Source organism: Gigantopelta aegis, chromosome 5 (assembly GCF_016097555.1).
Source record: "Gigantopelta aegis isolate Gae_Host chromosome 5, Gae_host_genome, whole genome shotgun sequence".
NCBI lineage: Eukaryota > Metazoa > Mollusca > Gastropoda > Neomphalida > Peltospiridae > Gigantopelta > Gigantopelta aegis.
In genome coordinates, this window is record NC_054703.1 from 19,906,914 (window position 1) to 19,929,261 (window position 22,348).

Consider the following 22,348-nt stretch of genomic DNA (forward strand, 5'->3'; position numbering starts at 1 on the left):
AAGTATTGTACATGACACCAATAAGGTCAACTGGTCTGACATAGTCGATTTGTTGAAGTCAGTAAGTATTGTACATGACACCAATAAGGTCAACTGGTCTGACATAGTCGATTTGTTGAAGTCAGTAAGTATTGTACATGACACCAATAAGGTCAACTGGTCCGACATAGTCGATTTGTTGAAAGTCAGTAAGTATTGTACATGACACCAATAAGGTCAACTGGTCTGACATAGTCGATTTGTTGAAGTCAGTAAGTATTGTACATGACACCAATACGGTCAACTGGTCTGACATAGTCGATTTGTTGAAAGTCAGTAAGTATTGTACATGACACCAATACGGTCAACTGGTCTGACATAGTCGATTTGTTGAAGTCAGTAAGTATTGTACATGGCACCAATACGGTCAACTGGTCTGACATAGTCGATTTGTTGAAGTCAGTAAGTATTGTACATGACACCAATACGGTCAACTGGTCTGACATAGTCGATTTGTTGAAAGTCAGTAAGTATTGTACATGACACCAATAAGGTCAACTGGTCTGACATAGTCGATTTGTTGAAGTCAGTAAGTATTGTACATGGCACCAATATGGTCAACTGGTCTCCCATAGTTGATTTGTTAAGTACTGTACATGACCACAATAAGGTCAAATTGGTTTGTACTGTGCACACCTTGATATAATTTGTAAAATATTATGTTTAAAACATCTTAATCGATAAGAAAATATTCGCTGATAATGACTGATAAGAAAATATTCGCTGATAATGACTGATAACAGTGAACGCGTACTTTGACTTGCTAGGGTGTGCCTTAATACCTTGATATACTACAAAAGAGTTGGACTAAAAGTAATTACAAATTGACGTTGAAAAATGCAGTTTGAGAATGACAAATATTACTTTGAAAACTAGGTTCTGTGAAGACTTGGATTAGGATGCGAAATAGTTAAACAACTATTTGTTTCCTTTATTATATATTTACTTTGATGTTTGACCTTGCGGGGTTATCGAAGGGCGAGGCGTAGCCCAGTGGTACAGTGCTTGCTTGATGTGTGGTTGCTTTGGGATTGATCCCCATCAGTGGGCCCATTGCGCTATTTCTCCCTCCAGCCAGTGCACCACGACTGGTATATCAAAGGTCGTGGTATGTACTACCCTGTCTGTGGGATGGTGCATATAAAAGATCCCTTGCTGCTGATCGAAAAGAGTAGTCCATGAAGTGGCGACAGCGGGTTTCCTCTCAATATCTGTGTGGTCCTTAACCATTTGTCTGATGCCATATAACCATAAATAAAATGTGTTGAGTGCATTATTAAATAAAATAAAAATAATATTTTTTTGCAGAATTATCACCCGATGTCGCCCAATCAGGATGCAATGAACATGTCATCAGGTCTTCCCCCCATGTCCACGTTCCGTGGGTCTTCCATGCCGACCACGTCGTCCGCGTATTCGTCAACCTCGCCGTCAGTCAACGGCACTGAGATGCTGCCCAGCCGGTCAAGTCAGGGCTCGTCACAGACCGGGGACGCACTCGGCAAGGCGTTAGCATCAGTGAGTATCTCCATACAGGAGAGATTGGGATTAGTCACGATAGTGTTAGTATATCCTGTAGGCTCGTCACAGACCGGGGACACACTCGGCAAGGCATTAGTATCAGTGAGTATCTCCATACAGGAGAGGGTGGGATTAGTTGCGATAGTGTTAGTATATCCTGTAGGCTCGTCACAGACCGGGGACGCACTCGGCAAGGCGCTAGTATCAGTGAGTATCTCCATACAGGAGAGGGTGGGATTAGTCACGATAGTGTTAGTATATCCTGTAGGCTCGTCACAGACCGGGGACGCACTCGGCAAGGCGCTAGTATCAGTGAGTATCTCCATACAGGAGAGGGTGGGATTAGTCACGATAGTGTTAGTATATCCTGTAGGCTCGTCACAGACCGGGGACGCACTCGGCAAGGCGCTAGTATCAGTGAGTATCTCCATACAGGAGAGGGTGGGATTAGTCACGATTGTGTTAGTATATCCTGTAGGCTCGTCACAGACCGGGGACGCACTCGGCAAGGCGCTAGTATCAGTGAGTATCTCCATACAGGAGAGGGTGGGATTAGTCACGATAGTGTTAGTATATCTTGTAGGCTCGTCACAGACCGGGGACGCACTCGGCAAGGCGCTAGTATCAGTGAGTATCTTACAGGAGAGGGTGGGATTAGTTGCGATAGTGTTAGTATATCCTGTAGGCTCGTCACAGACCGGGGACGCACTCGGCAAGGCGCTAGTATCGGTGAATATCTCCATACAGGAGAGGGTGGGATTAGTCACGATAGTGTTAGTATATCTTGTAGGCTCGTCACAGACCGGGGACGCACTCGGCAAGGCGCTAGTATCAGTGAGTATCTCCATACAGGAGAGGGTGGGATTAGTCATGATAGTGTTAGTATATCCTGTAGGCTCGTCACAGACCGGGGACGCACTCGGCAAGGCGCTAGTATCAGTGAGTATCTCCATACAGGAGAGGGTGGGATTAGTCACGATAGTGTTAGTATATCTTGTAGGCTCGTCACAGACCGGGGACGCACTCGGCAAGGCGCTAGTATCAGTGAGTATCTTACAGGAGAGGGTGGGATTAGTTGCGATAGTGTTAGTATATCCTGTAGGCTCGTCACAGACTGGGGACGCACTCGGCAAGGCGCTAGTATCGGTGAATATCTCCATACAGGAGAGGGTGGGATTAGTCACGATAGTGTTAGTATATCTTGTAGGCTCGTCACAGACCGGGGACGCACTCGGCAAGGCGCTAGTATCAGTGAGTATCTCCATACAGGAGAGGGTGGGATTAGTCGCGATAGTGTTAGTATATCCTGTAGGCTCGTCACAGACCGGGGACGCACTCGGCAAGGCGCTAGTATCAGTGAGTATCTCCATACAGGAGAGGGTGGGATTAGTCACGATAGTGTTAGTATATCCTGTAGGCTCGTCACAGACCGGGGACGCACTCGGCAAGGCGCTAGTATCAGTGAGTATCTCCATACAGGAGAGGGTGGGATTAGTCACGATAGTGTTAGTATATCCTGTAGGCTCGTCACAGACCGGGGACGCACTCGGCAAGGCGCTAGTATCAGTGAGTATCTCCATACAGGAGAGGGTGGGATTAGTCACGATAGTGTTAGTACCTGGTATGTCGTTTAGGCTCTCTTGGGAGCAGGACTTAGCCCAATGGTAGTTAGCATGCTATTGTGAGAATGTCCTTTCGGCTCTGTCTTGTACAGAAGAACAATTTTTAAAATGGTAATGCTAGTGGATAGCACAATCAGTAGAGCATTCTGAGAACCAGAAAGGTGTAGGCTCATTACAGACGGGGTACATGCTAGCATCAGTGAGTAGCTTGTCGTGATATTGTCAGTATGTCCTTTTGGCTCTGGCTTGTACAGATGCACAATTTTGAAAATGCTAATGCTAATGGGTCACACTGTCAGTAGAGTAATCAGAAAGGTGTAGGCCCATAGGAACCATTCGAGGATGAAAATGAAATTTGTTTTCTGTCCTACTCTATTACAAATAAAGGTACAAATATTACTTGAGGTGTGAACCCCCCATAGGAAATCCCAACCCCCACTCCAAATATTATTCTGACATGCCTGAGGTGTATTATGAACTCATCATGGGCATACTACGAATAGTGAAGTGATATTTCTGTCATCCGAAACCTTGTAAAATGTCCTCTTTTTACTTGTTTCGAGAAAAACAACAAATAATCAAGTTCTGCCTGATTGCCACTCAAAATTACCAATATGCTTTCTAATAATAGATTCACTTCACGGGAAGCTCATGCTTTCCATCTCAAAGTACTTAGAATCGTGTTGTGTCGAACTCAGAATGGTTGAATACAATGCAACACTCGAAACAAATACGAAGTCCCGAGTTATACTTACACAATATTAACGGAATGGTTAGGTAGAACTACCCGATAGATCAAAAATTTATTCGAGCACTGACATGATTCAAACCAATGGGATTCAACAGTATTATACAACTGTAGAATTTATGTCAATACTTGTGGTCTAGAATTGCTTCCAAGTTTCTTGTTTTTTGCCTCAAGAATAAAATTTGAGACGCGTCCAACTCCATAAAATGAATTGTGAGCCTTCGGTTGGGGATGACTTGAAAATAACAAGATTACTGCTTTAACACTGTTGTAAGTGATTCTTGTCTATGAATATTTGGTTTTGGCTCTGTAATGTTGAAGATTTCACTCACTTAACAAGCTACTTGCAGCTCAATTAGCAGTGATGCTTTGAAATATAACCGAAGCATGTCATAGTAACCTGCCAAATTATATTATCTTTGATTTTAAAAAATGAGTTGTTTGGTTTTGCAAAAACTCGCTATGTTTTGCCATTGCATAAGAGTTTTATCCATGCAAATTGCTAGATCTTAGGCCACATAAATATATATGTGATAAAATGCAGATACGAATAGAATAATATTTTTGTGTCTGCTGGTAGTGTGTGTTTTAAAAACACTTGGGCCAAGTTTTATACCAATAGTTTTTGGCTAATAATAGTTAACATAATTGACCAAGTTGTCAGTATTTTTCTAGATTTGTGTAATTGGATATACAAATAGTTTTGGCATAAATAACATATTTGTCAACACTTATATAAATGAATGTAATTGGTTTAATTAATATAATTCTCAGTATGAAACTGGCCTACAACCAACCATGCTTAAGCCAGTTTATGTACATCTGTTTTCAATTTACTGAACCTACTTTTATTTGGTTAATAATATGTTGCTTTAGCGATTTCTCAGTTTGAAATGAGCAATAAGTGAAATAATTTCCCATTTGAGCTCAGGATCATACCTGAGATGTAAAAACCCCAGAGAGGTAGTGGTAAAAAAACAATGCACAGGAATATAAGATCTTCCTTAACAAGACAAAAAGGACATTTTTAGAACTAAAAAGGCAAAAAAAAGGTTAAAAAATGCACGCAGGAATATAAGATTTCTTTTACACAAAAAGGACATTTGAAAATCTAAAAAGGCACATTATGATGCTTTGGGGTGATTGGGGGAAGAAAAAAACTGCTCCCCCCAACCACCCTTTTCAATAGGTACAGCTCTGGGTCTCAGAGACTTGGCCCGGGACAGACATGCCTGAAACCTTAGTCGTATATGGACATGTTAAAAATACTCACTCACACACTCTGGGTCTAAGAGACGTGTCCCACGACAGACATGCCTGAAACCGTAGTCGTATATGGGTATGTTAAAAATACTCACTCACACACTCTGGGTCTAAGAGACTTGGCCCACGACAGACATGCCTGAAACCTTAGTGGTATATGAGCATGTTAAAAATACTCACTCACACACTCTGGGTCTAAGAGACTTGGCCCACGACAGACATGCCTGAAACCTTAGTCGTATATGGGCATGTTAAAAATACTCACTCACACACTCTGGGTCTAAGAGACTTGGCCCACGACAGACATGCCTGAAACCGTAGTGGTATATGGTCATGTTAAAAATACTCACTCACACACTCTGGGTCTCAGCGACTTGTCCCATGACAGACATGCCTGAAACGTTAGTGGTATATGGTCATGTTAAAAATACTCACTCACACACTCTGGGTCTCAGCGACTTGGCCCACGACAGACATGCCTGAAACCTCAGTGGTATATGGTCATGTTAAAAATACTCACTCACACACTCTGGGTCTCAGCGACTTGTCCCATGACAGACATGCCTGAAACCTTAGTGGTATATGGTCATGTTAAAAATACTCACTCACACACTCTGGGTCTCAGCAACTTGTCCCATGACAGACATGCCTGAAACCTTAGTGGTATATGGTCATGTTAAAAATACTCACTCACACACTCTGGGTCTCAGCGACTTGGCCCATGACAGACATGCCTGAAACCTTAGTGGTATATGGTATGTTAAAAATACTCACTCACACACTCTGTGTCTCAGCGACTTGGCCCATGACAGACATGCCTGAAACCTTAGTGGTATATGGTCATGTTACAAATACTCACTCACACACTCTGGGTCTCAGCAACTTGTCCCATGACAGACATGCCTGAAACCTTAGTGGTATATGGTCATGTTAAAAATACTCACTCACACACTCTGGGTCTCAGCGACTTGGCCCATGACAGACATGCCTGAAACCTTAGTGGTATATGGTCATGTTACAAATACTCACTCACACACTCTGGGTCTCAGCAACTTGTCCCATGACAGACATGCCTGAAACCTTAGTGGTATATGGGCATGTTAAAAATACTCACTCACACACTCTGGGTCTCAGCGACTAGAAAGAACTCATGGTAAGCCGGTTTATTAGAACTGGAGCATGTGTTTTTGTTTGTTGTGTATGAGTAACATGTGCAGGGCAGGTTCAAACAGCGTGACAGCCATAATTAAAACAATATGCATGTAAATGTTACAGGAGGAAAAACATTGCTCCTTGTAATGCATTGTGTAATGCATTGAACCAGCTACAAAGGATATTTTACATAACAATCGTCTCAGTAAAAAGCTCTATTAATAATCATCATTGTGAATAAGTCAGCCAGTAGTAACAGTTATCAAGTTATAAAAAAACATCTGGTATTAATAATCATCAGTTTAAAAAATGTTCATTGTATTAACAACCAGCAACACTACTATTTTCCATGAGACAAGTCTTAATGATGCTCAGATTTCGGTTCAATAATTTTTTTATTGGCAATTGGTTTTTAATTTCAGTTTTTGCTACATAAATATATTTTTGTTAAATGTTTAAAATTTTATTCTTTGCATAATACAAGAAGGAAACTATTTTCCATAAGACCAATCTTTATGACATCAAAGGAAACCTAAGTAGTTCACTTCAGTATTTTTTAATGATGCACCGACTTCAATTTGAACCTTTTCCCCATAAACATTTTGTTTAGATTTTTTGTATTTTATTCTTTATATAATGCAAACTGGATACTATTTTCCACGAGACCAATCTTTATGACATTCAAAGTAGGCCTAAAGTAGTTGGTTTTAATATTTTTAATGACTATTTTCTGGCAGACATCCTTGATGGTAGTATTTTCTAATAGACTTGGCTCATAAGATGTTCCTTGCAGACCTCGTAAATCCTGACTGCTTTCCAAACACCTGCTCCTACTTAGGGCTTCAGACGTTCTTCTTTGACAGGAAGCTCTTCAAAATTTGCATCGTTTCCATTCCTGTGTCTTGTCTGGTTTAAGTCAGTAAATCATCACCAGTTGTGTGGAAAGTGTCTTCTGTCAAAAAAAAATTAAAATGGCTGAACAGTTTTGCTTTTTTGAAGGATGGCTTGGGGGCCTTTTCTATAAATACATATAGATTTTTTTTTTTTCTTTTTGACTGGAGAAGTTTGAAATGTGAAGAATATCTCAAAAGTTTATTAAATGTGTGATCTTAATAAATATATTATTGTTAAAAAACCCACCCCCAAAATACTATTCGTTTTTAAGTGCTTAGCCAAGAGAACCTATTTTCAGATTCAGTCTTCTAGTTAGCAAAATGCTATGTGCACACACAGTTTCAAGAGCCTTTGTAGACAAAATAACTCATTTGAAATTTTTTTTATTGTTTTAATTTTTATTTTTCAGATATACCCTACTGAACACACTGGTAGTAGTTATGGTGGTTCAAATCCCTCCACGCCCGTCTCTTCTCCGCCCCCCATGTCAGGTGAGTTTTACACACAATTTGGGGGTCTCACTTCATAATTAATATCTTTGATCATGCAAAGCATTGTTTTATTTTCTCATATTTGAGGTCATGTTTTCTTTTGGCTATTATTGTCTACCATTAAGTAAGTGCCCCCTTCTATTAGATTTCATGTCCTAACTGCTTGTTAGCATATGAAAATCGGCTAGCTTTTTTAATTGAAATTTAGTGGTATCGAAATAGTTGTTGATGCATGAAAAGCAACTGGATTTTTTTATTGGATTTTAGTGCTATTTAAATCTTTGTTTAGATATGAAAATTCACTGATTTTAAAAAATAATAATTTAGAAACTGCACTTTGGTAATAACATACTTGACTTCTATATATTTTTTTTAATTTCTACATATTGTAATACCATTTACTTTTTTTTTAAATTTATTTTACTATTTATTTTTGGTATTTTAATGGGGGGTGGTTTCATAGTGTGTATTTTAATGTTTCTTTTCATTGTGTATATATATTTCAATAATTCTTTTTATAGTGTATGTATTTTAATATATCGTTTCATAGTGTATGTATTTTAATATATTTTTTCATAGTGTATGTATTTTAAAATATCTTTTCATAGTGTATGTATTTTAATATATCTTTTCATAGTGTATGTATTTTAATATATCTTTTCATAGTGTATGTATTTTAAAATATCTTTTCATAGTGTATGTATTTTAATATATCTTTTCATAGTGTATGTATTTTAATATATCTTTTCATAGTGTATGTATTTTACTGTTTCAGCCAACCCTAATCCTCAGTGGCATCGGCCTACAACCCAAAGTACAACCTCTCCACATTTTGAAAGTCATCTACATTCATTGGTGAGTTAACCCTTTGTATGCTGTGGGCATTGTCAGTAAAGTTGTGCACAAATTTCCGATGATGGTATGCACTGGTGTTGCAGTGGTATGTTGACGAGCACACACGCACCATCCTGTGCAACAAAGTCTCTTTTGTTACGTCCTCAGAGGACCTCTTTCATTTTTAATGCGTTTTTATTTTATTTTTTATCTCACATTGACTATCAAAAAGCAAAAAGCAAGATTATGTATTACTTTTCCAATGGTAGTTTTGATGTCAATGTTTTTGTTAAATTTCTGTCAGTGTTTTTGTTAAAATGGCTCCAGTGTTAAAGTTTTGCATTTGACTGCATCATTTCTGATAAACTAAGTTCTAGATCAGTAAAACTTGGTTCATGTATTCAAGATTAAAACATTTATAACCATTTTCTTTTTTTAAACAACCAGTTAAGTTCTGAATGTTGTATCATTATTATTATTTTTATTATTTTTTTTATTAAGCAAATTAGTTTTAAAGTAGGTGAGACATTTAGTTTAAATTAATTATTGTTTCTTCTGACACTTTACTACCCCTCCCCCCCCTAAAAAAAAGTATCTCCCTCCAACAAAACACAAAAACAAAGATTAAAAAAATAATAATAATAAAAAGTCACAGCATGAAAAGGAAATTTAAGTATTCAGTTTGAGACAGTAGATTTAAGTAGGTGATTGTGTGGCTTTTTAGCAAAGTTTGTTTCATATATTAAACCTTATTGGTTATTGTAGAGATTTTGTCATTAATTAGATGATTTTGTGGCTTTTTAGCAAAGTTTGTTTCATATAGTAAACCTTATTGGTTATTGTAGAGATTTTGTCATTAATTAGATGATTTTGTTGATTTTTACAAAAATTTAATCTTTTATGAAGATTTTTGCAGATAATGCCTCTTTAATTAATTAGATTCCTTTGTTTTAATTTTTGCAGCAGAGTCGAATGGAGGAGAGGCTTGACGACGCAATCCATGTATTACGAAATCATGCGGAGCATGCACCAGACCAGATACCGGGCATGCCAGGGCATCCGGGTCTGCCGGGCATGATGCCACAGGGACATTCCAATGGAATTATGGGAAGCATGGGTGGCTATCCTCCAATGCCATTGCAAGGTCACATGGACTCTCATATGGTGAGTGGTTTAAATTTAAATTTAAAGTTAAATTTAAATTCACAAAATTAATTGTGTTGCCCTATTTTGTAATGTTTAGTTTAAACTGTTGTTCGCCAAATGTGAATTAAAAGTTGAATTTGGCAAATATATGTCATTGACAATTTGCCAAAAAGCTAATTCGAAAACAGTGTCGTTAGTATATGTATAGCTATTTTCGAAAATACTTCTGTTTAGCTAAATATTACTTGAATTTGGCTACAGCTTTTCTGATCAAATTTGCCAAATTGCTATTAATTTTTGGCATCCAGCTTAAAGCCTAGTAATTTGCCTAATGGTATCTATGATTGAGAAGTTTTACAAATTGAGTATTGTAGGAAAGGGGTGAAAGTAAAGGCTGGAGAATTGCAGTTTGATGATCAATATATAGCCAGCAGGTCTCACTAGCAGGGAAAGGGTTAAAGTAAAAGTCTAGAAAACAGCAGTTCTGCTGATGGTTAACTCAGCTATTTGGTGTCAGGTAGCAGTAAAAGGGTTAAAATCTAAAGAACCAAGATTCAAACAGCTGCTAGATCTCACAGTAGCAGAGAAAGGGTTAAAGTAAAAGTCTAGAAAACAGCAGTATTGCTGATCATTAACTCAACTATTTGGTAGTAGTAAAAGGGTTAAAATCTAAAGAACCAAGATTGAAACAGCTGCTAGATCTAACAGTAGCAGAGAAAGAGTTAAGTAAAAGTCAAAGAGCCAGTGGTTTAATGATGAGGATAAAGACAGCTGCTATATGTCACAGTAGTAGTGAAAGGGTTAAAGAAAAATGTCTAGAGACTGTTGGGTGTTAGGTAGCCATGAGAACAGTGAAAGGGTTAAAGAAAAATGTCTAGAGACTGTTGGGTGTTGGGTAGCCATGAGAACAGTGAAAGGTTTGAAGAAGAATGTCTAGAGACTGTTGGGTAGCCATGAGAACAGTGAAAGGGTTGAAGAAGAATGTCTAGAGACTGTTGGGTAGCCATGAGAACAGTGAAAGGGTTGAAGAAGAATGTCTAGAGACTGTTGGGTAGCCATGAGAACAGTGAAAGGGTTGAAGAAGAATGTCTAGAGACTGTTTGGGTAGCCATGAGAACAGTGAAAGGGTTGAAGAAGAATGTCTAGAGACTGTTGGGTAGCCACGAGAAGAGTGAAAGGGTTGAAGAAGAATGTCTAGAGACTGTTGGGTGTTGGGTAGCCATGAGAACAGTGAAAGGGTTGAAGAAGAATGTCTAGAGACTGTTGGGTAGCCATGAGAACAGTGAAAGGGTTGAAGAAGAATGTCTAGAGATGGTTGGGTAGCCATGAGAACAGTGAAAGGGTTAAAGAAGAATGTCTAGAGACTGTTTGGGTAGCCATGAGAACAGTGAAAGGGTTGAAGAAGAATGTCTAGAGACTGTTTGGGTAGCCATGAGAACAGTGAAAGGGTTGAAGAAGAATGTCTAGAGACTGTTTGGGTAGCCATGAGAACAGTAAAAGGGTTGAAGAAGAATGTCTAGAGACTGTTGGGTAGCCATGAGAACAGTGAAAGGGTTGAAGAAGAATGTCTAGAGACTGTTGGGTAGCCACGAGAAGAGTGAAAGGGTTGAAGAAGAATGTCTAGAGACTGTTGGGTGTTGGGTAGCCATGAGAACAGTGAAAGGGTTGAAGAAGAATGTCTAGAGACTGTTGGGTAGCCATGAGAACAGTGAAAGGGTTGAAGAAGAATGTCTAGAGACTTTGGGTAGCCATGAGAACAGTGAAAGGGTTGAAGAAGAATGTCTAGAGATGGTTGGGTAGCCATGAGAACAGTGAAAGGGTTAAAGAAGAATGTCTAGAGACTGTTTGGGTAGCCATGAGAACAGTGAAAGGGTTGAAGAAGAATGTCTAGAGACTGTTTGGGTAGCCATGAGAACAGTGAAAGGGTTGAAGAAGAATGTCTAGAGACTGTTTGGGTAGCCATGAGAACAGTGAAAGGGTTGAAGAAGAATGTCTAGAGATGGTTGGGTAGCCATGAGAACAGTGAAAGGGTTGAAGAAGAATGTCTAGAGACTGTTGGGTAGCCATGAGAACAGTGAAAGGGTTGAAGAAGAATGTCTAGAGACTGTTTGGGTAGCCATGAGAACAGTGAAAGGGTTGAAGAAGAATGTCTAGAGACTGTTTGGGTAGCCATGAGAACAGTGAAAGGGTTGAAGAAGAATGTCTAGAGACTGTTGGGTAGCCATGAGAACAGTGAAAGGGTTGAAGAAAAATGTCTAGAGACTGTTGGGTGTTGGGTAGCCATGAGAACAGTGAAAGGGTTGAAGAAGAATGTCTAGAGACTGTTGGGTAGCCATGAGAACAGTGAAAGGGTTGAAGAAGAATGTCTAGAGATGGTTGGGTAGCCATGAGAACAGTGAAAGGGTTAAAGAAGAATGTCTAGAGACTGTTTGGGTAGCCATGAGAACAGTGAAAGGGTTGAAGAAGAATGTCTAGAGACTGTTTGGGTAGCCATGAGAACAGTGAAAGGGTTGAAGAAGAATGTCTAGAGACTGTTTGGGTAGCCATGAGAACAGTAAAAGGGTTGAAGAAGAATGTCTAGAGACTGTTGGGTAGCCATGAGAACAGTGAAAGGGTTGAAGAAGAATGTCTAGAGACTGTTGGGTAGCCACGAGAAGAGTGAAAGGGTTGAAGAAGAATGTCTAGAGACTGTTGGGTGTTGGGTAGCCATGAGAACAGTGAAAGGGTTGAAGAAGAATGTCTAGAGACTGTTGGGTAGCCATGAGAACAGTGAAAGGGTTGAAGAAGAATGTCTAGAGACTGTTGGGTAGCCATGAGAACAGTGAAAGGGTTGAAGAAGAATGTCTAGAGACTTTGGGTAGCCATGAGAACAGTGAAAGGGTTGAAGAAGAATGTCTAGAGACGGTTGGGTAGCCATGAGAACAGTGAAAGGGTTAAAGAAGAATGTCTAGAGACTGTTTGGGTAGCCATGAGAACAGTGAAAGGGTTGAAGAAGAATGTCTAGAGACTGTTTGGGTAGCCATGAGAACAGTGAAAGGGTTGAAGAAGAATGTCTAGAGACTGTTTGGGTAGCCATGAGAACAGTAAAAGGGTTGAAGAAGAATGTCTAGAGACTGTTGGGTAGCCATGAGAACAGTGAAAGGGTTGAAGAAGAATGTCTAGAGACTGTTGGGTGTTGGGTAGCCATGAGAACAGTGAAAGGGTTAAAGAAGAATGTCTAGAGACTGTTGGGTAGCCATGAGAACAGTGAAAGGGGTAAAGCAGAAAGTCTTAGAGAACATGGGTTGAGACAGCTGCTACATGTCACTGAAGCAGTGAAAGAGTTAACAGTGGTTTTGGCTGGTGGTAGCAGTGAGAACGGTGCTAGATCTTACTGTATCAGTGAAAGAGTTAAAGCAGAAAGTCTAGAGAACATTGAGGCAGCTGCTATATGTCACTGGAGCAGTGAGAGGGTTAACAGTGGTTTTGGCTGATGACTAACCCAGCTGTTGGGTGTTAGGCAGAAAACGGAACCTGGTTGCACATCTGGATTCACTTGTGCATGGAGGTAGCACTACCAATCAGTGTTTTCAAGAACAGCTCCCCTGTTTACTTTGTAACTAGCAGTACAGAAAAAACAAACCATGTCGGCCAATCAGCGGCAGCGAGAGGAGGCTTGGGTGTTCAGAATAAACAGGAAAATGTCAGGACAGGGAGAAGGTGTTTTCAGAGGCCTTCAGAGGGTGCAGAAATGTTTAATTTGATTTTTTAATAAAGTTTATGGAGTAATATTGAAAACGTAAGAAAGTTTAAAATTTTGTATTTTTAAAGAAACATGTATTTTGAAAGCAGAATATTGTTCAAGAGAAGATCAAAAGAAATTGAAAGATACTTTTAAAATGTGTTGAAATTTGTTGAAAAGTGGTTCATTTGCACAAAGAGAGAGAAAGACAGAGACAGACACACATAGAGAAAGAGGGAGGGAGAGAGAGAGGGAAAGGGAGGGAGGGGGAGAGAGAGAAAGACAGACAGACACACAGAGAGAGAGAGGGAGGGAGAGAGAGAGGGAGAGAGAGAGGGAGAGAGAGAGAGAGAGAGAGAGAGAGAGAGAGAGAGAGAGAGAGAGAGAGAGAGAGAGAGAGAGAGAGAGAGAGAGAGAGAGAGAGAGAGCATGAGCATATGTTATAACTGTAAAATACATATTTAGAATTTGAAAAATATATATGTCCAAACCTAAAAAGGGCCACCGATTGTGATGGATAAAAAAATCTCCCCTTCATAGCTAGAGAGCCATGTGCTACAGACCACATGTTCCCTGAATGTGTTCCAGCTTTCTGCTGGTCTGTTGCTGGTGTCTTGTTAGGGGAGCTGTGAAAATATTCACCAGTAGCAGAAGCTAACACAGCTGCATGTGCTGCACAGGTTCATGGATGTTGGGCTGTGTAATAATTAAACATGAGGTGTATGTTGCATCATAATAAAACACAATATGCTACGTTGGGTCATAATTAAACTAGATATGTGGGATCATAATAAAACAAGATGTTGCATGTTAGAATATGGTTAAACAAGATACATCATGTTGGATCATAATTAAACAAGATATATCATGTTGGATCATAATTAAACAAGATATGTCATGTTGAATCATAATTAAACAAGATATGTTATGTTGGATCATAATTAAACAAGATATGTCATGTTGGATCATAATTAAACAAGATATGTCATGTTGGATCATAATTAAACAAGATATATCATGTTGGATCATAATTAAACAAGATATGTCATGTTGGATCATAATTAAACAAGATATGTCATGTTGGATCATAATTAAACAAGATATATCATGTTGGATCATAATTAAACAAGATATATGTCATGTTGGATCATAATTAAACAAGATATGTCATGTTGGATCATAATTACACAATATGTCATGTTTGTATCCTAACTAAACAAGATATGCCATGTTGGATCACAATACAATAAGTTGCATCATAAATAAACGAGATACAGCACCATACCAACAATGAAGTTAACTGAATAACTTGCAGTATGATTTATTATGTTGTGTCGTTTATTGGATGTGGCAGTAGCAGTTTGAAATGTAAGAGACCAACTATCCATGGATTAAAATGTGTGTAGGTGTCATTAAGACAAACATTCCTTTCCTTTCCTATATTTGTTAGTCTCTATTTTCACATGCTTTTCCTTGGCAATTATTTTTGGAAACGACTTCTTGTGCATGTAGTTAATTTTTTCATGCAGTGTTTTAAACATCTGTTAGATCACTTCATCCGCTGGTTTGGCAGATGGTTTTGTGTTCAGTGTGCCTGTCCCTCACACAGGGGATGTAGATAGCTATGTGTGTGTTTAACTATCTACAGTGTAGGTGTTTACATCACCAGCAAAACGTTCTGCAGACCTTGGTTTCAAATTCCTATTTTATCATTAATAGATCATTACAATGATTGAAAAAACATTGCTAAACATTGTTGAAGAACAGTAGAAGGATAAGGAAAATCATTTTGTATCTCCATTTAAATGTTTGTACTCTAACTATAGCAATTGGTCATCAAGTAATAAGTACTTAGGACAAACTCTGGCCTGGTTAGAAATTAAAACAATTTTTTATTTGTTTTTGCCTATATAAATGGCTAGAAATTAAAAAGTAAAATAGAATTTTTGCCTTTGTCAGTGGCTAGAAATTAAACAATAAAACTGGCCTTTTGTTTTCCACTATGATGAACCTAGCTAATCAATGTTAGGGTACAAACTTTGTAGAATAAATTTAGGAATTTTCGTTCTTTAATTGGTTTATCCTATGCATTAATTATATGCCCAGACTCTAGAATCAGTTGTTCTTCTTTTTTAAGATGGAAAAAACCTCAAAATCCTAAATTAAAATTGGCCCTCACATCAGTAATTGGATGAGATAAAAAAAAAATCTGGAAATAAGGAAAAGACATACTAAAATTGGACTTTCTCCTGCTCTGATGGTTTGTCCAAACCAAGCATCATTGTTGAGATGGTCGGGGAAATGTTTGAAACACATCCACAGGGGGGACAAACTGTAAGGTAGACTGCTTCTGAAGGAGGTGCAATAGCGTTAGCAGATGGACCAATCTATTTTCCAAACAACCCGATGTAGGCATTTCCTGTCAGATAGGTTTGCCTTACCTTTCGCGTGCTAATGTCATCAAACACTGCTGTGCAGATTTTTTTTCTTCAAAAAAGCATTTACGTCTGCTCATCCTTTTTAAAGATCTGCAATGGCTGTAAAGGTATTTGATGAGGTAGACTTACGTTGGGTAGTCCAGGCAACATTTTGTTCAGTATCACATCACAAAATTTCACTATGCCATAGCTATAAAGGTATTTGATGTACTAGTCATAAGTTGGATCATGTGAAATCGACTTAAACTGTGATGGTCATGAGCATGAAAATATCATGGGATTTTATAAGCACATGTATGTAATGCCAGGCCCTGTACAATTTTAAGGACTAGACTAGCGCTTTTATATACACGTAGCAAGACTTTTAACATGGCAGTGCCATACAGATTATATTACATAGTTGATTGCTGATATGTGTGCCCAGGACAGCATACTTGAAACTTGCACACAAAAAAAGTTGTATCATAATCCTTTTAATATGACTGAGCCTTGATAAACAAGACTAAATTGTACTATGAAGTAGAGTTTTTAATGTATTATTCCAGTAAAAACTCGGGGAAAGTCTAGAGGTAGTTATCTTGGCAATGCTTCTGACAGATCTGTTACTTTGTAAATTGCTGTTATAAATGTGCAGAAACAGTTGTCAGGAATATATCACCGGTTTTATCAGAGAGCAGGCAGAACCCAGATTGCCTGGTCTACACCTGTGTTACACTATCAACAATTAAAACACACCTGTTCACTAACACTTAACGTGTAAAGGAATCAGTACAACAAACTTGGCAATACGCAAAGAATCATAATTTTCACTGGAAGTGGAAATATTCCACATTCAAGCAACAGCAGTTGTTTGGAAAGTATCATCTGACAGGGCCAATTGCCTCCTGTGTATAAATCTGTGTGTGTTGTGCACCTGTGTTACATCATCAGCGATTGGAGAACAGCTGTACTATTAGAAAGACAACTTCTTGCAATATACATTTGGCAGTTGTGTTGTGGATTAGGAGCGTCTTTGGTGGAAGGGGGAAAGAGGAATTATGTATCCGAACTCCTGGGGCCGTGGATGGCCCGCGCAGTGGGCTCAGGAAACATCAGAATATCCGCAAATGAACCCATGCTCACCGTATTACTCTGAATATGGCTCCTGGAGTTTCCAGCAGTTTTGGGTATGTTTTGACCACTTAAGCTACACATACCTTCATAGTAGAGGGTTGGATCCTCTGATTTATCTTATTTGTGAGTAGAAATTGCTGGTGGAGCTGAGGGCTGTTTCTAAGGAGGATAGAATGTTCCAGATGATTTGCAATGTTGGGCTTTTTTCTCCTGTTTTTATCAGTGGTAGACATCTCAACAAAACCATAAAATTTGCTTTGTTTAACAAAACTGCTATTGATTATCTGCTAATAGGCACAGTCTTCAGTTGAAGTTTGTTCTGTTTAACAATATCTCTAGAGCATAATTAATTAATTATCAGCTGGTACAGCTTAAATATTTGATCATTCTGGCACAGTCCAGTAAAGATTTTGTTTAACGACACCACAAGAGTAAATTGATTAATTAATCATCAGCTATTAAAAATTAAACTTTAATAATTCTAACACAATCTTCAGTTAACATTTGTTTTGTTTAATGACACCACTAGAGTAAATTGATTAATTAATCATCAGCTATTACAAGTTAAACATTTGATAATTCTAACACAATGTCTTCAGAGGAAACCTGCTGCATTTTACATTAGCAGCAAGGCATCTGCTATTAGCACTTCCCTATTAGCACTTCCCTATTAACACTTCCCTATTAACACTTCCCTATTAGCACTTCCCCACAGACAGGAAAGCAATGTATACCTGTAACAGTCTTTGATATACCAGTCGTGGGGCACTGGTTGTTTTGTGGGGAGGGGAGCCCAGTGAGTCCACCAAGAAGGTTCGATCCTATAACCTAGGAACAATAGCAAGCATTACAGCAACTGATCTAGATCCGGCCTCTTATCCAAGCTGAAGCAGCCCACTCACAAAGGAGGCTTGTTGGATCAACTAACAACTAACTCACTGTCCTGGACAGGCAGCCCAGGACAGTGTGCTTGAAACTTAATTGGATATAAGCACCAAAATAAGTTGAACTGAAATTAGTGCCAGTTAATATCTGAAATATTAGATGACTAGTGGGGAACTAAGATGATATTTTTACATTGGAGGCACGATTACCTCTTAGCCTGGTCATGGTCAAAGGGTTTTACCTGCACATACACAGCAAGCTGTTGTAGTGCATGCTTGTGGTGGGCACAGGTGTCGACTTAAACCAGCTCCTCTGTCCAGGACAGGAAAGGGTTTGGGGTACGTAGGAGAAGAGAAGGGACTGCCTGCACTGGCAAGACAGCACCAGCAGCCCGGCCCTGGTCGGTAATGGACAGGGGCCTTTGTGGTGCTGAGTTTTGAATGTCCCGTAGGATTAAGTCCAATGAGTATGACTGTACTTTAAGTATAAAACAGAGGCTGGAGATTTGGCAGACACAAATCTGACAGGTTCTTTTTATATATCAGAAAAGAATGTGTCAAGACTGCATGCTGCACTGTTAATCCTGAACAATAAGTGGTTATGGAGATGATATCACTGCTAACAACACAGGAAGTGGTTTTTGCTCTTTTACTGTTGTTGCATCTGTCAGTCTCTGTTAGTGAGGCGCCACCTGTTGAGAACAGCTGTGAAAACATAGTTGCCTCCCTTGCTGGTGTTGTTTGATGGGGATTAGACAAGTTCGTTTGGTGAAGATAGCAGGATTTTGTTGATAATATTACCAATTTGAAATCACTTGGAAGAGGTGTTGGTTTTATTAAGTTTACTAGTAAAATTATTAACAATGCCTCTCTCTGTCTCTCTCTCTCTCTCTCTCTCTCTCTCTCTCTCTCTCTCTCTCTCTCTCTCTCTCTCTCTCTCTCTCTCTCTCTCTCTCTCTCTCTATCTCTATCTCTCTCTCTGTCTCTCTCTCTGTCTGTCTGTCTGTCTGTCTGTCTGTCTGTACCCCTTTTCAACACTTTTTTTTTTTTAATTATCAGAACCCAAAATCTCAAAAATATTTGGGTTTCAAAATAAATTTTTAAAATAGCTTCTCATTACACTCTTTATTTATATATTTTATTTAATTTTGACAACAAGTGAACAGCGATTACCATCAGGTCAGGTCATTAGGCTTAACATGCACATTCAGAGGAAGCTGTTGTAGCACACACCTGTCATGGGCGCAGACGTAGGCCCATGCCCACTCCTCCGTCCAGTACAGGAAAGGATGGGGTGGGTTGGAGAGGGGACCGCCTGCGCTGGCAGGTACAAGAGAGTATCAGCATTTTAAACATGATTTGTTGTAAAAGCGTAAATCTGTGTTGTGTACTGATGTCTGGTTGTTGTTTTGCAGGGAAGCAACTCTGGTCTTCCTGATGGTCACCGAGGGGTGGTGTCCTCTGTCTCCACAGAAAGTGAGTCCTAAACATTTAGAGCCGGATTTACGAAGCCTGTTTATCTTAAACACAGGTCTTTATTAAGCATTGTAAATACATGTAGTTAAACATGTGTAAGACTTAAACAGGTTTTGTAAATTCAACTCTTAAACATTTTATTAAAGCAGCAATATCTAATATATTTATAATGTACTCAACAAAATTAAGAGCCAATACATCTTTTCAACATTTGTAATACAAAAAATAAATACATTTAAAAAAAAAAAGTACAGCAGTGTCAACATTGTGGTATGTTCGTATATAAAAGTTTAAACTTTAAAGAGATGGAAATGACAGGTTTTGTTCAGATAAGAGCCAATGTGTAATAAAGGTTTTTAGCAAGTTTTGATCACAGATGACCTCTAAACATTGTTACAGTAAAATCTGACACATGATAAGAGCAAAGAATCACCAAAAGTCTATGGGCTGTTAATTAATTTTATTGAGGATATTTTATTATTTTAAATAGATTATCGATTTCCATTTTATTCCCATGATGCATCATTATTAGATTTTTCTTTAGTTCTTATTTATAGTTTGGGTCACATTCATGTGTATGGTTAGTGAATAGATACAATGTGTTGCAAAAAACTATTTATTTAACTAGCTACATAGTCACCATATTCTCCCTGTTATCATTACTTTGACATAAATCAGAAAAAGTATAATTTCATTAATTTTCAGCAAGTGTTAGCTGTTTAGAATGTTTTGCTGAATAGGAACATACACACAGTATACATTGCAAGTCACAGAACACATGCTACTCGGCCTTTAATAGAAGAACACAGGCCTTCTAGATTATGGTAGCCCCACTACCATGACTAGTGATATTCAATGTTGGGCTAGTAAATAACTACTATTGCCATGCCAGACAGGGCATCTAGATTATGGTAGCCCCACTACCATGGCTAGTGATATTCAGTGTTGGGCTAGTAAATAACTACTATTGCCATGCCAGACAGGGTTTCTAGATTATGGTAGCCCCACTACCATGGCTAGTGATATTCAATGTTGGGCTAGTAAATAACTACTATTGCCATGCCCAACGGCTTCTGATTTTTTTTGGGACAAATATTTGGTAAATATGAATATCCTGTCCCCACCCCACCCCACCCCACCCACCAATCTTAGTGTTTTTAAGCTCTATCTTCCTCTATAGGTGACATATCTGATTATTACTATTATTTAGTAAAATTGTATTAACTTAAAGTAAAGTAGGGCCAGTGAATTTTTAATCGTGACTAGTAAAAAAAATTAAATCACTGATCCCATGGCTAGTGGATTTTATGAAAATTCTAGAATTGCTGTGAACAGCTACATGATTCTGCCTGTAAAGGTTGACAATACTTACAATTATCTATTGTGTTTGTTCCTCAGATTTAAGCGAAGAATCTTCCAAGTCTACAGATGCCGGCATCAAGGTGGAGAAGCAAGAGAAGGCTGAATTGGACACCCCGAAAAACGAATCTACGTCTAAACCGGCGAAATCGGCCAACTCCGGGTCCATGCCAAGCAATCCTCCATCTGGTGGTAAACGACACAGGTAAGGAATTGTGAATTAAAAAAATTGCACATCCAGGTGTGAAGTGTAAAATTATCAAATGAGTTTTCAATGTCATAATCTTCAACTAGGAGAGCAAAAAGAATATTGCAACCTTCAAATACAGTATACGATTCAACAGTAAAATCAGCTAGCAATCTGTAGTTGTTTTTTTAGGTCAGAAACTACAGTACAATGCAGCCAACATAGTTGGTTTGTTACGTTTATAATTACAGTACATGACATAGCAGTAAAGTCAACTAGCAAGTGATAGTTGGTTTCTTAAATCAGTAATATTTTAATTTCAATTGATTGCCCAATACCAAACAAACTGGTGTCCGCAAACAGAGATAAGAATTAATATTGGCCCAAATAAGCACATCAGACGAGGGTAATTAACACCCATTATCATCTATGATCCTAAATTGCTGGTTCAACCAACGTCTGGAAATAGTCTACCAAACATCTATAAATAGTTGACTTTGCGTACTGTAATTATGATCATTTATATATATTAGAAAGCAGAGGTGTGAATTTTTTCTTTTTTATGTAAACAGTCTTACCAAACCATAAGACCTGTAACAGGATAAATGTATTAATATATCTTACTGCATATGAAGAAATGGGTCTAGAAATGATGGAATACTTTACCCAGTTTATTTGTTTTTAAAATCAATAAATATGTTTTCATCAGTGATATTTCTTTTTATCATCCTTTCAAATTTTAAATTATATTCATGTATGTGTATCCTGTGTATTAGACGTAGTAAATGTGGAAAGCTTTAGTCCGAATCCGGCCTGGTATCTTTACGGAACTGTGTGCCCAATCTAGTTTGTTTTAAAAGCACTAAACTATGTTTTCAATCAATCAACTCTGTTTAGGTTGTTCGCTAGAGGAGATAGGTCAGAAAGCACGATGCCTGTCAACATGGACAGGTAACTATATTTAAAATTTCCACCCCTGCCGCTGTTCATCACTGATTGAAGAACACGTGTTGAATGTTTGGTGTTGTGTCTTTATTGTGTGTTTAAAGACACATTGTAATAGTTCAGTGTTGAATAATATATATATATATATATATATATAGACTTAATAACAACAGTGGCAGTAAGGCATTGATTTTATTTAGTGTGTGCTTATTTAAAAGCAGTGTTAGCAGTATTATTTAAGATGTAAACATGTTGAATAGAAAAACATTGTGAGTGATAGGGTCTCCACGAGTACTAGGACACGGTTCGAGTCTAGCAAGACTCGAGTCCGTTCACAGGACTCGAGTACCCGTACAAGGTGGAATACAATGATCAACTATAATACAATGGACAATGTAGGACAATAATTTCAGCAGTAGTTAATCAACGATATAAGTTACATAATAATTATATGATCATACCCTAGTTTCTTTTTTAATTTGACCATCCGTCACAACACTGAACATATCCACTGG

At 38.4% G+C, this 22,348-nt stretch overlaps 1 protein-coding gene across 7 annotated transcripts in view; it reads left to right on the plus strand.

Annotated features, from left to right (window-relative positions):
• Positions 1-22,348, plus strand: part of LOC121373365 (transcription factor 12-like) — a 162,176-nt gene that overhangs the window by 124,158 nt on the left and 15,670 nt on the right. For all 7 annotated transcript variants that reach the window (XM_041499965.1, XM_041499966.1, XM_041499967.1 and 4 more), the window contains 7 exons: positions 1,348-1,557; positions 7,649-7,730; positions 8,506-8,585; positions 9,528-9,728; positions 19,282-19,342; positions 20,741-20,906; positions 21,786-21,839. In XM_041499965.1, the coding sequence (XP_041355899.1) occupies positions 1,348-1,557; positions 7,649-7,730; positions 8,506-8,585; positions 9,528-9,728; positions 19,282-19,342; positions 20,741-20,906; positions 21,786-21,839 (854 nt within the window). The remainder of the gene's footprint in view (positions 1-1,347; positions 1,558-7,648; positions 7,731-8,505; positions 8,586-9,527; positions 9,729-19,281; positions 19,343-20,740; positions 20,907-21,785; positions 21,840-22,348) is intronic.